This window comes from Sceloporus occidentalis, unplaced genomic scaffold (genome assembly GCF_023333645.1).
Source record: "Sceloporus occidentalis isolate IW3139 unplaced genomic scaffold, rSceOcc1.0.p SCAF_121, whole genome shotgun sequence".
Taxonomy (NCBI): domain Eukaryota; kingdom Metazoa; phylum Chordata; class Lepidosauria; order Squamata; family Phrynosomatidae; genus Sceloporus; species Sceloporus occidentalis.
Genome location: NW_028317101.1, coordinates 598569 through 613780, shown reverse-complemented (window position 1 = coordinate 613780; position 15212 = coordinate 598569). Strand labels below are relative to the sequence as shown.

Sequence of the window (15212 nt, the reverse complement as noted above, 5' to 3'; positions counted from 1 at the left end):
ACAACAATGTCTCCTCAGCATGAATTTAGCCAATTATCTTTTGAAATTAGAAAGATTTAACTGTCGAGGTACCTTGAGCAACATCAAATTAAAAAAAAAAAAAAAGGAATATTTTGAAACTTTAGCTTCAATGGTGCACATGTCCTGCTAATTTAAGCACAACGTGCATACCATAATATAATCTTATCAAAATTAGTAAATTTCCTACAGCCCAACTCGTTTAAACGCTCTATGATATTCTGTTCCCCAATGATACTTTCTGGTTACCCTTTCCAACATGTCTGAATTAAGATAAGAACCATACAGTGTCTTATGAAATGGCAAATTTACACTGCATTTAATGACTGTAGGTAAACTCTGTAAACCAACACTAGCATACCCGGTCTGCCATCTTGTGAAAAGGCAGATGTCAGACATGCCTACAAATCAGTAATCAGACTGCTGCTTAATGAAAGAATCAAGACATAACATTGGCAATGGAGAAGTATATTTCACATACTCCTCAATGTAGTCCATAGGGCTGCAGTACAGTGCATTGTGGTGGCAATAAAGCAGAGCAGCACAGCTTTCCTCTATAAGACTTGGTCATTGTTCTGCAGCTGGTCGGGATGAACTGTATAAAGAGAAACAAAGGAATATTCAGCAACAGAGGTTAAATCCGTGTACTGCGCAAATGCATTATGCTTGCATGGAAAAAAAACAATGTAGGATACTGTGGGATGGGAGTGGGAACGTGGAACTAAAAAGATACCTAGCAGACAAGGCTTCAGATGACAGATTTTAATATATGGCTTCTAAGAGTAATACTGAATGACTGACGGTGCTCCAGAGTGATGAAAATTACGGTTGAACAATGACAAAGCAGGAAAGTGTAAAAATGCCTTCATTATGAAGGGGATACAACTGATAATACTGGTACTGGACTGGTTTTAGACCTTATCTATAGGGTGCTCGCTGTTAAAGGACTCATCAGGTTTACTTCAATGCACACAATAGATGATTCCCCTTGCAAAGACTAAAAACTGCAGAAGGGGCAGAACGCTGCAGCTCTGGATTTGCTGCTTCTCCTAAAGGTGACTACTTTGATTCATACAGATAACAAATGCATATTGAAGCATAGGATATCAAACTGTCCATTTAACTCCACTCAGTGCCCTGATCAGACACTTCTATAGTACTCATCACCCCCCACACACACATTTATATATAAAATACTCCTTCTGCAATTTTATTTAAAAAAAGAAAAAATGCCTTTTCGTTCCCCACAGTAACTTGACAAATCCAGAGTCACGTAAAAGGACTAAACATTTGATTTCCTGACCTTCAGTGTCTGTGATATCCTGCATCTCTTCATCTTCGTCTTCATCTTCCTCATCTTCTTCCCCTGCCAGTTCTTTTGCAATCAGCTGTCTTGCCAGCTTAATGTTCATCGCCTCGTTGTAATGACATTTCCTTCTCATTTCAAATTCCTTTTTCTTTTCTGGGCAAACAAAAAAAAAAAAAAGTGTAAAAAAAAAAAGTCCCTGTATACAATTTCTTACATTCATAGAATAGTCAGAAACAAAGGAAAGCCAGTAGACCCAATATTGAACATGGGTACATCACATTAAAATAACTGCACAAGTTAGCGGTACTCACAAAACTAAAAGTTTCATTGTTCTCATCTTCGGAACATTTAGCTGTTTTTATTTGTCTATTTGTTTGATATATTGAGTGTAATAGGGACTACTTTACTGTTCTGAAATGATCTCCTTTCTCAATACGCCACCCTTACAAAGGCTGCTAGAACAAGCTTACAACTAGGGCTGAAACAACTAATCGATAATAATTGATAATGAAAATCGTTGTCAACGATTTTCATTATCGATTAATCGAATCGATTTTTATAGATTATAAAAATTATAATCCGACCTCAAACAGAGATCGGATTATAGCACTAGAATCCAGATCCCCCGCAACGCTGCAGGGGACCTGGATTCCCCTCACTGTCGGCCGGTCTCTCACTTCCGTCTCTCTCCCCCTCCCATACACCCCTCTGACTCCTCCCCCTCCCATACACCGCTCTGCCTCTCTACCCGGCTCCGTTTCTGACAGGAACTTTCACTGCAGCCTCAGCGTAAGTGAAGGGCAGTAACGGAGGCTGGCTGTGCGCATCGTGCAGACCCCCACCGGCTGACAGAGAATCATCCTCTCTGTCAGCCGGCGGGGGTCTGCATCGCACAGACAGCCTCCGTTACTCACCTTCACTTACGCTGAGGCTTCTATGAAGCTGCAGTGAAAGTGCCTGTCAGTAACGGAGCCGGGTAGAGAGGCAGATCGGTGTATGGGAGGGGGGGGGGGGGGGAGGAGTCAGAGGGGTGTATGGGAGCCACCCTCCTATACACCACTCTGGCTCCTCCCCCTCCCATACGGCACTCTGCCTCTCTACCCGGCTCCCTGGTGTCTTGTGAACCTCCGTTGCTGACAGGAGGCAGAGTGGAGTATGGGAGGGGGGAGGAGGCAGAGTGGAGTATGGGAGGGGGGGGAGGAGGCAAAGTGATGTATGAGAGGGGGAGGAGGCAAAGTGATGTATGAGAGGGGGAGGAGGCAGATGGTGTATGGGAGGGGGAGGAGCCAGAGTGGAGTATGGGAGGGGGGAGGAGGCAAAGTGGTATAGGGGGGGGAGCCAGAGTGGCGTATGGGAGGGGGAGGAGCCAGAGTGGTGTATGGGAGGGGGAGGAGCCAGAGTGGTGTATGGGAGGGGGAGGAGCCAGAGTGGTGTATGGGTGAGTTATAGTGGTGTATGGGGGGTATTATGAATTTCAGGGCATATAGGGGGTATAAGCCATATCGATATTAGGCATATCAGGGGGGCATAAAACATATCTGGGGGTAAAAGGTATATCAGGGGGCTCAGTGGCATATAGGGGGTATAAGGCATATCGATATTAGGCATATCAGGGGGGCATAAAACATATCTGGGGGTAAAAGGTATATCAGGGGGCTCAGTTGCATATCACTGGCATATAAGAGCTATAAGGCATATATGGGGGCAGAGTGGCAAGCTGGGAGTCAGATGTGCATAACCGGGGGCAGTTTGGTAAATGAAAAAAAAATCTAAACAAGGCTTTTTTCTCATAGTTTTTATTAAATATGAAAAATAGTTAACATATGAATTAATATTTACTAATAACTTTGTATTAAAACCTAGTTTGAGAAACACCGTGTTTGGGTTCTTGTAGCTTTTATTATTATGTCAGTAAAATAAGAAGGTGAATAGAGAGAGGCCATTGCAATAAAGAGATGAAAGTGTAAATTGTATGTTTTTTTATTACATTATTTTAAATTGAAAAAAAATTGAATTTTTTTTATCCGATTAATCGAAAAAATAAATCGGCCAACTAATCGATTATTAAAATAATCGTTAGTTGCAGCCCTACTTACAACAGAGCTATAGTAATTTAACAAAAGGGGAGGGATACTTTATGGAGGATGAATAATCATCCTAATACTGAATACAGGAAGTTAACAGTGCTGCTCCTATGGTCTACATATGTTTAATGACATATTCCACAACACCTTTAACCCCTTCAGTACCGGGACGTACCTGGTACTTCCTGGTTAACAGTCACCGGTAGACCGGGACGTACCAGGTACGTCTCCTCCAAAAAACGCCCCCACATCACCACAATCGCGGTGATCGTGGGGGCGCTGCTGCTGCTGTCTGCCCAGGACTCCTGGGCAGACAGCACAGCCTGTCTAAGCCCGCCCCCAAGCCCACGATCACTCCCACGGAGAAAAATCTGCAATCGCGGTTTCAGCAGCTTCATGGAAGGGGGGGGGGGGGGTGTTGAATGGGTCCCCACACAAGTGTGGGGACCTGATCCAACACCCCCCTGCTGCCTGATCGCTCCATGATTGCGGCATTGAAGGGGTTAATTCCCGTTTTGTAGGGGGCTCTGCTGCTGGTGGTCTGCCTGGAAGCCCAGGCAGACCAGCAACAGCAAAAACGACCCCCCAGAAGTCCTCTGATCAGTCCTGTAGGACTGATCAGAGAGACTCCTCCCCTACAATCTCCAGTCTATTGGAGATTGTGTCCCAGCTGCCAGAGGTAGCTTCAGGGACAGGGAGACAGGGTTCTTTGGTCTCCACATGAGTGTGGAGACCAGACCCCCCCACCCTTCCTCAGTTAACCCCTACCCCCCCTCTACCTCAATTAACCCCTTCAATGCTGTGATTGTGTATGACCCCCATCGCAGCATTGCAGGGGTTAATATTAGTCCCCACAAGCTTGTGGGGACTAGATATCAGTCAATGCTGTGCTTCAATGGAGCATCAGCATTGAAAGAGTTAAAAAAAAAAATGTAAAAAAATTAAAAAAAAAAAAATTAAAAAATAAATTTAAAAAAAATTTTATAAAATAATAATAATAATTAAAAAAAAAAACAACAGCACTGACAAGTCCAGGGTGCTTCGAGGTCAAATGCTGGGCTGGGCTGATCAGATCGCTCCTGGCCAATAGGAGTGATCGGATCAATATGGCAGCCCACGGATGACCCTGCTCTACAAAGAGAGAGGGGTCATCTAGGGTAATTATGAAAAAACACAAATTATTAATAAATGAAATAATCATAATTATTACCTGATCACTTGTCGGTAACATTTTAAGTCGCTGATTATTGATCGGTCTCCCTGATTGATGTCAGCGGCCTAAACCTGTCACTTACAAGTAATCTGATGAAAAAAAATATAAAAAAAAAAAAATGTAAATGCACATGTTCCAGTTTTGCCCTCATAGCTTCCTCAAAAAATGCATGCAAAATGTGGTGTTTTCTTCCACTGTTGCACTTATGGTGTGCAAGAAATTCAGTGCAACATTGAAATGTATGCGTTAAAAAAGCAGTAAAATAATTTCCCTGTGAAGTTTGGCAGACATCAGTGAAGAAATGGCTAGCTGAAAACTGTCAAAACTACCCTAGTTGAACACCTTGACTCGTCTACTGTTCATAAATATATACTTTTATGGGGTACTTTACAGTGGGGGGGGCTTCCAAAATGTCCCAAATGGGATATGGGCCCAGTAAACCAATTCCTGAAAACTTGCGCATGTTCCAGCTATGGCCTCATGGCTTCCTCAAAAAATGCATGAACCATGCATGTGAGGCCGTGTTGGAACCGGGGGATGTTGGTGAACAAAATGTGGTGCTTTCTTCCACTGTTGCACATATGCTGTGCAAGAAATAAATTTTAACATTGAAATGTATTTGTTAAAAACGCAATAAAATAAATTTTCCGTGAACTTTGGCAGACATCAGTGAAGAAATGGCTAGCTGAAAACTGTCAAAACTACCCTAGTTGAACACCTTGACTTGTCTACTGTTCATAAATATATACTTTTATGGGGTAATTTACAGTGGGGGGCTTCCAAAATGTCCCAAATGGGATATGGGCCCAGGAAACCAATTTCTGAAAATTCCAAATGTGAAAACGAAAATGCGCATGTTCCAGTTTTGCCCTCATAGCTTCCTCAAAAAATGCATGAACCATGCATGTGAGGCCTTGTTGGAACCGGGGGATGTTGGTGAACACAATTTGGTGTTTTTTTCTGCAGTTGCACATATTCTATACAAAATATAATATAAAATCTAAAGCAACATTGCAACATATGCAAAAAAAACCAAAAAAATATAAAAATACCTCAAAATTTGGCAGCAATTGGCGATAAAATCCCTGTTTGAAAAGTGTCAAAATGACCCTAGTTGTACACCTTGACTTATCTACTTTTCATAAACATAATTTTGGGGTGATAATCAGTATCTGTGACAACTATTGGAGTTATTAGACTACCATGCCAAATTTGAAAAAAATTACATTTCAAAAACGTGATGCATGCCTTGCAATATTTGCCCTATACTGGTCAAAATAGATAAAAATCCTGGCCATGTTGGGTGGTTTCCAAATCAGGACAACTTAATGAATATATTTGGGATAATTTTTTCCCATCGGTTCAATGTGTGTACAATTTGTATGTATACAAAACTGTAAAAAAATGCGTTTTTTTTTCATTTTTCCCCCACTTTTTCCAGTTTATTTCAAACAAAACAATGTACTACCCAGCTTAATATGTACTACCCAGCCCTACTTGTGCTGAAAAAAACAATATATGATTTGTGTGGGTGCACCAATTGATAAGAGAGAAATTACAGTTGAAGAAAGACATGGCAAAAACACAAAAACGGCTACGGTCCTTTAGCGACACGTTAGTATCAAAATCCCGGTCCTGAAGGGGTTAAAGCTACTTCTACCGTATATGTATATTGCTTTGATTTAGATTACTGAAGTGAACCAAGTTTGCCTCATAGTCCAAAGCTTCTCCAATGTTGACCATCATTACTGGGAAAATTAGCATCAGCTAATGTCACTTTGTTCTCATTCATTCACGGAACCTAGAACAGTCAGGGTAACCAGGTACTAAACACTTGAGACAAAATAAATAAATCCCTAAACGGTACCTTTTTCCTCTGGTGTCAGTTCCTCTTCTTCCTCCTCGCTGCTGTCCTCTTGAGTTAAGATTTTAGGATCAGTTCCTTCTGCAGCTGCTAGTCTGAAGAGGACAGCCATGTTTTAACAATAAGCACACAAATTAAGCATTTGAATATTTGATAGAGAAAAACATAGAAGAAGTGGACTAGATAAGCCAAATGGTTCTTATCTGCCATCAAATGTGGACCAAGTATACAAAATGTACTCTACTAGTCTCATTAAATCTACTTTTTATTGTTATGGTTATATATAAAAAAGAGGGCTAAGCCTTACTTTCTAGCTAACACATCAGCAGTGAGGGCTTCATTTGGCTCAGAGTCACTCATGGCTCCTTCATCATCTTCATCATCTCCAACCATCCTTGGGTAGAAACAAAATCATTTTACACTAAATACAAGCATTACCCAAAAATGAAAACAAAGTTTTACCAGACTAGAAATACAGTTATATCCATATTTCATATATACCCCCCCCCTTCCAGTCCCACGCATATGATAGCTAAGTGTCGCCTCTAAATTAACTTTTCTCCTCCTTGCAAATACCTGGTGTCATGCCAAGGCATGGGTTGGACTGTCTACGCCTCTGGCAAGCAAAGGCTTAAGCCCAGTGTATGTATTTTATTGTAGGCTTTGATCCAGCGGCATACCGGATATTCTTTATTTAAAGTCTTTACACAAGTCCTAGGCCATAAATCAAATAAGTAGATAATATCACCAGATTTTATCCTTTTGGTAGATAACAAACATGGCAAGGGGTGTGTGTTCCTGTCATGGGTTACGAGAATGACTACTTTGCAAGCAGTTAAACCCAGCATTTTGAATGTAAAAATAAGGAACGTGATAATGACAAAAAACAGAGGTGTGCTGTAAATTGCATGTCTAGTATTCGCCAGGTCTGATTGAGTGGGCTATAAATGGTCAGGCCAAACTGCTGAGCCTCCTCTCTTTGAGACAACTGTGGTCTATCTATTTATAATAAGCGTCTTGGAGAATTTCCCATCACCAACTCAAGGAGAACTTTACCCTCTGAAGTTCCCAGGACTCATATACTGGTAATTGTATGTAGGGATTTCTTATGTTTCTCCAATTTTATTTTATGGACTGCTTTACACAGCGCTGCGATTAAATATTACATTAATCAGCTCTGGTCTTTGTTTTCTAATACTAACTCACTAGCAGGGAACTGCAGTACTGGGGTGATAGTACAGGAATTATTTCAGGGGTTCATTTGATGGTTGCAAGAAATAGTAACAGGTTACCAGGAATCGAGTGTCTTTAACCCTTTTGCTCTCACACTCTCCCCACTGTCTCAGCCAGGCACAAAGCCCTCTTACCACTCGCCCCATCTCTTTGGCTTCTGTAAGACTGCAACTGGGTGTACTGGTAAGGACTTGAGCATTAAACATGAGAAATTCACTGTTAAGTGAGTTTTCTGGAGAGCATAATGAGCAAGAATTTCGTTGGCGCAAATGACACAGAAGCATTGCCTCTTGTTTTTCTGCATACTTTGCTCTTATTGATATTCTAGTGCCTTCCTCATAATTACAAATGTACAGGGACAGTTACATCCAGACACGGATAAGCTGTATTGGTGTTTGTAAGGTTATACCATTCGAAAGGTTTGCCATGACAAATAAATTCATAAACACAAATTGAGTATGGAGGATAAAATCCTGTACCACCGAAAGACTTCCATACAGCCATCATGCTATACATACATGCCATACGAGTGAGCTACCGCCATTACCTGTGATATGGTGTACTTGGTTCGTCAATTTTCATTAAGCCATAGTCTTTGTCAGAAGGATGGTAAGTGGCAAGGATGTTCATTTCATCCCATTTCTGGGACTTCTTACTACAAAAAAAAAAAAGTTATTACTAAACTGATATGTATACAAAAAGGCAAAAACATCAAACATTTTGACTGTTTATCAAATTAAAGAGTGCATACTGGAGAACAAGCCTGTCTTTCCTACAAATAAAAAATACACAACATTATATTAGAATACATTGCATTGTATTCTACATCCCGTTCCTTTATTTCCTGAGTAGAAGTCTTGCCTGTGCAAGCAAAGGAACAAGAGAAAATACAGCTAAACCACCACTGAGCATCTCCTATAGCCCAGTGGAGATTATGTCTAGTTTAGCAGGTCCAAGGGAAAAGAAGGTCCAAGGGAAAAGCAGGTCCAAGGGAAAAGCAGGTCCCTCAACTCAAAACCTTGTTGGTGATCAGCATCATTGGTGCTTTAATTCACAAAAGAGGGTGTACAGCAGAGGTTCAAAAAGGATGCCATTCTGGAGAATATATATATTACACACACACGCACACACACACAAACACCCAGATCAAGGTTCTTGAAAATAGGATCTGGGCTATTGATCATCATAGCGCTTTGGAAAAGATGTCTCACAACGTCACTACACTTCCAAAGGGTCTGGACACCATGGCTTCAATATGACACCAGGGCGCCGACTGCCCCTTAACTTTTCTGCACCCTGTGCCTCACTACCAACACATACATCAGCCGCACCTGACCAACTACCACCGTTCCACCTGCCGAGTCTCACCACTCGATGCACACGTATCGGGGATCTTTCTCTCTCCGCAATGCCCTCTGCGACTATATTTCCTCTGAGTACTTCACCAGTCTCTTGAGCTCCGTTTCTTCCGAACCCACATCACATACCAAATTGTGCCATGAAATGTGCTCCGATCGAATGTACCTTTTGTTCTAGGTTCTTGTTAAATTTTTTTTTCTTTTTTCTTTTCTTACTTCTGTGAGCAAATTATCTGCATCAATAGACACGTATTCATGTCTTTATCAGCCTTCTTCCCAACGCTGCTCACTTGTTATACATAAACAACAAAATCTCAGATCCTACTATCTACAATGTTACGGCTCATACATAATACGACTTCCAAGGTTTCTATGTTTGTCGCAACCTTACTCATGTCCATTTTTCTTCCTCAGAATGATGTACCCTGTAAACTTTTAACACATGTCTTGGAGCCTGTACCGTTGTTTCTTACCGGACTTTTTGGATCTGAATAAAAACTTTTATTTACAAAAAAAAAAGAAAATAGGGTCTGGGAGGCAATACTTGGTCATGCCAGGACTCATTGCCCTTTCTGTATCAAGTAGCGCACTGTACAATGGAATTTACCACCAGAACTGCTATTCAAATAACTTCTGGAGGTGATGAAATACAAATAAGGATCCAAATTATCTGCTGTCAAATTCCAGGTTTCTATTACCTTAAAGCCTTGTGTTAAAACTACATGATACCTGCATTTGTTTCAGATATGGGAAAATTGGAAAGAGTGGCTGATGGCATTCTTTACACTGTTCTCTCTGCTCAGAGTCACTGTTATGAAACTGTTCAATGTTATGCTATTGATATGTATGAGAAAACGACAATTGATTCTTGTTGTATTTTTCTGCGGTATTTGTCATCATAATAAACAGTTGCAAAAACAAACAAAAAAAACTACGATACCCCAGTCTTACTTGTAAAGCAGGACCTTAAAAACAAGGACCTTATTAGCATTGCCATAAACCATCATCTCTGTGTGGTGCTCATTTTTAACTATAATGAATAACTCCACAAATCCATTTAAGGATCAAATAAGGAAAGGTCTGTCGAGGGAACTGCACATCCCCCAGGGCGTGGAAGCAAGACCATTGTTTTACATAAAGGTAAAAGAATGTTAAGTCGTCAGCAGTGGAAGGAAATAATATAGTAAGAGAGATGTCTTGCTACTCACTCAACGAGGTTTTTAAGCTTACTGTCTAGATCAACCAACAACGGACCTTAAATTGCTCCTGGACCAACTGAAATATGGCGGTATAGAAACATGTCATAACTATAGGTGCCCACTCAAAAAAGACTTGCATAAGTCAGTAAGCATATGGCACTACATGTGGTTATAAGGGATGTATGACGCCTACATAACCATAATTACCAAACACACAATAATAAACATAAAAGAGATATAACGGCGTATACACATACACACACACACACACACACAATTAGAATAATGAAGAAAAACAAAAAAAGTAACATTACTTATGAACCTATCCAAACAAATGTATACACAAGAACACTCTTGGCCCAAACCCAGAGTGAAACAAACTTTAACGGCCAATGACAAGTCAGGCACATCACGCAAAAATGGTCACTTAAGGACCAGTGACGTGCCTGGCATGACATGGAATTAAACAAGTATTATACGATCACTTTCTTTGCTTAAACCATGTTGCTGTAATGCCTCGGCAACACCGAGATCGGCATGTCCGGCCCCTCCCCTGGGCGTCATACACTGTATGATGGCGGATGGCCATTTTAAAAGATGGATTCCTCGATAGCGAGGCATTCAGCAACACCGAACAATCACCCCAGGATGTGCTGTGACCGCTCTGGAGAAAGAGAGAGAAGCGCGTTCTTAAAAGAAAATAAAAAAAAAAAAATAACCAAGTTGCAAAAGTTTCCAAGAAGGTCTCTCCAGACCCTCTTGAGAACTCTGGCAATAACAAACTTTAAACCTCAACGATCGTACCTGCCTGACCTGTATATTTAATCCCCACAACTACATGCAGCCCTGTCTTATATTTAGTCAGGGCTATTCAGTAAGCTCAGATAGAACTTGCATCACAGTCAAAAGTTACCACACTGCTACACCAAAGGATAAAAATAAAGGCAAATGAGTCAGGAAGGACTATAATCAGATGATCAGGCCAAAAGGCTTATCCAGGCTCGTCACATGTCCTTCCACAGACAAGCGGTGAGAAGTGTGAAAGCAAAACAGCAATGGAAAGATGTTAACAATGTACGATTTTATACAATCCGTGCCGAACACAAATGAAGAAGCAATATTAGAGTTTAAATGGGGTCTGGTAGTGTATTGAGAAGCGGAAGACTGAAGTGGAGGGTAGAAAGTAACAGAAAAGGATATAAATGTAGAACATAGCTTTCTACCTGAAGTAGGGCATAAAAAGTGAGAGTCTTCAAGAATATCAGGTGGCACTGCTTGCTGGTGTATCAAACTTCTCAACGATCAAACTTTTATAAAATACGGAAGACATTCTATGTGGATCATGGAATATTTATTGTGCAAAAATGTTTTAATACTATGCAGATTAGGACATTAGGGGGGTTATTCACTAAATTGTGAGTTTCCAGGTAGATCGGGGCTCATTTGCTTTTAATGGCATTTCATTACGCAGTGAAATCTGTTTCCTTGACACATGTCTGTGATGTGACATTCAGTAAACATCCCCAGATCAACTGTACATAATGGGCGAGCTCGGAACGCTTCTAGAGGAAAATCTCACTGGGGACAGCCCTTCATAATGAATTATTATTGTTTTCTGACTGCGTAATGAAATAAAACCAAACACAAGCTACGTACGTGCATTAAGTGGACAGCAGAACACCATCCCAAAAAAAATGGATTACGGAACAGCTTTTGGCTAAAAATATCCTAATGCGTTAGAGAAGAAAGTGCATTATGGATGCATTAAATAGTATGTAATACATCATTACATTATAGTGCGGCAACAGCTCAGCGAAAAGTTTAAGCACTTACTGATATGCATGCTAAGCTTAGTGAATGCAAAACATCCAAATGAACCAACAGGAGTACTGAAAATTGGTAGTACAAAGGACATTTAAATGGAAAGAGACTTCTAAGTACATGGAGTGCACCAGATAGTGAGAATAAAACGCACACAGAGCACACGAGTGGGGTCTATCACTCATTAAGAGTTGTGGAAAAATAAAACTGGGTTCTCCAGTGGTAGGGCCACAGTAGAAGCCAGGTCCCCAATCTGTTTGTTCTGGGGCTGCACTTCCCATACACAGACCCTTCACGTCTTTCCTGGCCAAAACGAGGGAGCTGGATCTTCTAGCCCTTCTCTCCAAAGGGGGTGAGCCACTAAAGTCTACAAAGAGAAACAGTGGCCAAAAGTCACAACCCACTCATCCCGCCAAAACAGCGACTTGGCTCCGCAGTGACTCCAGAAGCCACAAAACAACTAAAAAAAAATAGTGCTCATCAACAGTGTGATTTAGTGCTTACACATGCCGACACCTTGAAAACATTATCCAAACCCAGAAAGTTTGGCTGATTTTGATGGTTAACTGTGTGAGATAAATAGCATCTTGCTGCAAGGAGATTCTTTAGAACTCTCATAAGGAGTGTGATATCCGACTCTTAAACCAGACCTAAGCTTAAGTGTCCCAGACTGCATCCTTAAAAAAAATAATCATATTGGACTACTTTTAAGAATAATATACATCACTTACCTTTAGTAGAAGCTGCAGCTGTCTGGAGCCCCGAAGCATTTTGCAAGTGTGACACAGGAATATTTAAAGGGATCATGCAGCTATCATATGCACTAAGTGTCCCCTAGGCACTAACCTGCGTATATTTCGCACATGCGGGATGTCTATTACCATATGTGGTCATGTCTGAACTTAGCCATGTGCATAATAAGAATTCATCGCCATTCTAAGGAAGTCATCCGAATTATTATGTGGCGAAATCATTTCACTTTACTTAATATCTACACCTGCTAAACAGAAGAGGCGCAGTTACTGTGACTCCTTATAACACCGTGCGGGAGGAGTATGCGCACTGCAAACCCCGGTGAGTTTGCGGTTAGATGGGGTTTAAAGCTGAGGGTCACTGCTCTCTCACCCTTACCTCTGATCGTCCTCCCGGTCCGGATATAATTCGGGGTTGTTGACCGGGCACAACACGGAAGGCTCGGAGTTGTTCTTGTTCTTTAAGATGCCTTTTACTGGTCTCTGCGTTTGGGCCGCCATATCCCTGATCCAGGGACCGGTGCAACCACTCTAAAACAACTACACCAGAGGCTTCGCCCACTATGTCAACGGCAGGCGCTGTCACGCGTCATTTCCGGGACGGCATGACATTTTTTTTTCTTTTAGAGTAATATATACTAGAGTCAGCTCTTCACCGAGGCACAATGTATATGTACAAAGCCTCCTTAGACGACACTCTTGAGTTTAGAACTCTTACAATTGTTGTCAAACCTGCGAATGACGCATTGTGATTGACAGAGCGAGCGGAGACTGTACTTGCGCGCGTTTTGTTCACAGTTGCGCGTGTGGTGCTGCGTGAGCGCACTAGCGCAGACATCAGTGACTTTTCTGGCGATTATTGCAAGTTTGAAATAAGCGCTTGATATGGATTGTAAATCTACCATAGTACAGGTTTTAGAGACATTGCCCTGAATTTTAATACGCTTTCCCTTGTAATATAAGGCACCGTTTTAAGAGCAGATAAAAGTTTGAAAGTGGCACAGTGGGTTAATTTATCCCCAGCGCTACAGTAGAGTGACCGTGTCATTTTTTCCCCAGGGCCATCACCACTTAACCCCTTCAATCCCAGGGGTTTTTGGTACCTCAAAGCCCGGAGCAATTTTGCCATTTTTGCGGTATGTCGGTTTAGCGATTATTCTCGTTTCCTGTGAATAGTGTACCCATGTAAACTATATATTGTTTTTTCAAGGAGATAGAGCTTTCTTTTGATACCATAGTTGGATGATTAGCTGCAAACTTAGAATGAGAAATTTAGTAAAAACTAGCGAAGATTAGAAAAAACCCTAATTTTTTTTACATTTTCCCTCTGAATCCTCAAAAAATGAGGTAAAGTGATGGAAAATCCCCTCCAAGTTTATCAATTCAGGTGTCCTGATTTCAGAAATACCTAACTTATATAGATTTTCCAGACTTTCCCAGCACCAGGGAGCATACTATAAGGTGTACAATTTTATATAATTGTTATGCCTATGGCGTAACGGGTTTGGGGGTTGTGAACGGGGGCAGGAGGGTTATACTGGCTAGATGTTATGCTAGGGCAATGGGAAGTAAGGTTTTTTAATAATTTTTTTTGGTATTTTTTATATATTTTTTTTACACAGAAATGGTTAGAGGTCCTCCTAGGGACCTCCTGAACATGCCAGTGATGTCACAATGACATCACAGCTCACATTATAATTTTTTTTAGTATTATTTATATTATTATTTTAATGATTTTTCTAATATTTTTTAAATGAATGAAAAATATTTTTTTGCAGCTTTTCTGTTTCAGGACGGGAGGGGGAGTGAGAGACATGGTTTCTCACTCCCCTCCCCACGATCCCCCTGTGCCTCATCGGAGGACAGGATATCCCTGCAGGGGATATCCTGTCCTCCGATGACCTTCCGGGTTACGTCAGCAGTGACGCAAACCGGAAGGGAATGCCCGATCGCACGTTTGAAACTGCGCGATCGGGCAGTTTGCAATGTAACAGCTTACCGGCTTTCATGCCGGAAGCTGTTACAGGAGATCGGACAGCAGAAAGCCGGCAATGCCGGCTTCTGCTGTCAGTGGGGAGTCCAGGCTGTCAAACGACAGCCTGATCTCCCGTGCAGCGGCAGGGATGTGTCCCTGACTCTGCACGAAGGGCTGGACGTACCGGGACGTCCATAGGGGTTTCTTAATAGGCGTTTTTTGGACGTCCCGGTACGTCTATAGGGGATTGAAGGGGTTAATGTACGTGTGACGGCCAAGGGTTAGTAAGTGCCGTTTAGGGCTGCAACTAACGATTATTTTAATAATCGCTTAGTTGGCCGATTATTTTTTCGATTAATCGGATAAAAAAATGCAATTTTTTTTAA

At 41.4% G+C, this 15212-nt stretch overlaps 1 protein-coding gene across 1 annotated transcript; it reads right to left on the bottom strand.

The window, feature by feature from the left end:
• Window positions 1-572: 572 nt before the first annotated feature.
• PPP1R2 (protein phosphatase 1 regulatory inhibitor subunit 2) lies at window positions 573-13352 on the bottom strand. The gene is made up of 6 exons (XM_089498518.1): window positions 13231-13352; window positions 8269-8376; window positions 6796-6882; window positions 6492-6583; window positions 1322-1480; window positions 573-613 (listed from the first exon to the last, which is right to left on the bottom strand). Exons 1-6 carry the CDS (start codon window positions 13350-13352, stop codon window positions 573-575), a joined length of 609 nt encoding a protein of 202 aa, XP_089354644.1.
• Window positions 13353-15212: the final 1860 nt, after the last annotated feature.

Coding starts and splice junctions, on each gene's coding strand:
- PPP1R2 (XM_089498518.1), bottom strand. CDS start 13,352: ATGGCGGCCCAAACGCAGAGACCAGTAAAAGGCATCTTAAAGAACAAG. Junction 6,883..8,268: donor CCAAGTACACCATATCACAG/GTAATGGCGGTA, acceptor TTTCTACCCAAG/GATGGTTGGAGATGATGAAG. Junction 1,481..6,491: donor ACTGACACCAGAGGAAAAAG/GTACCGTTTAGG, acceptor TTGTTTGCCCAG/AAAAGAAAAAGGAATTTGAA.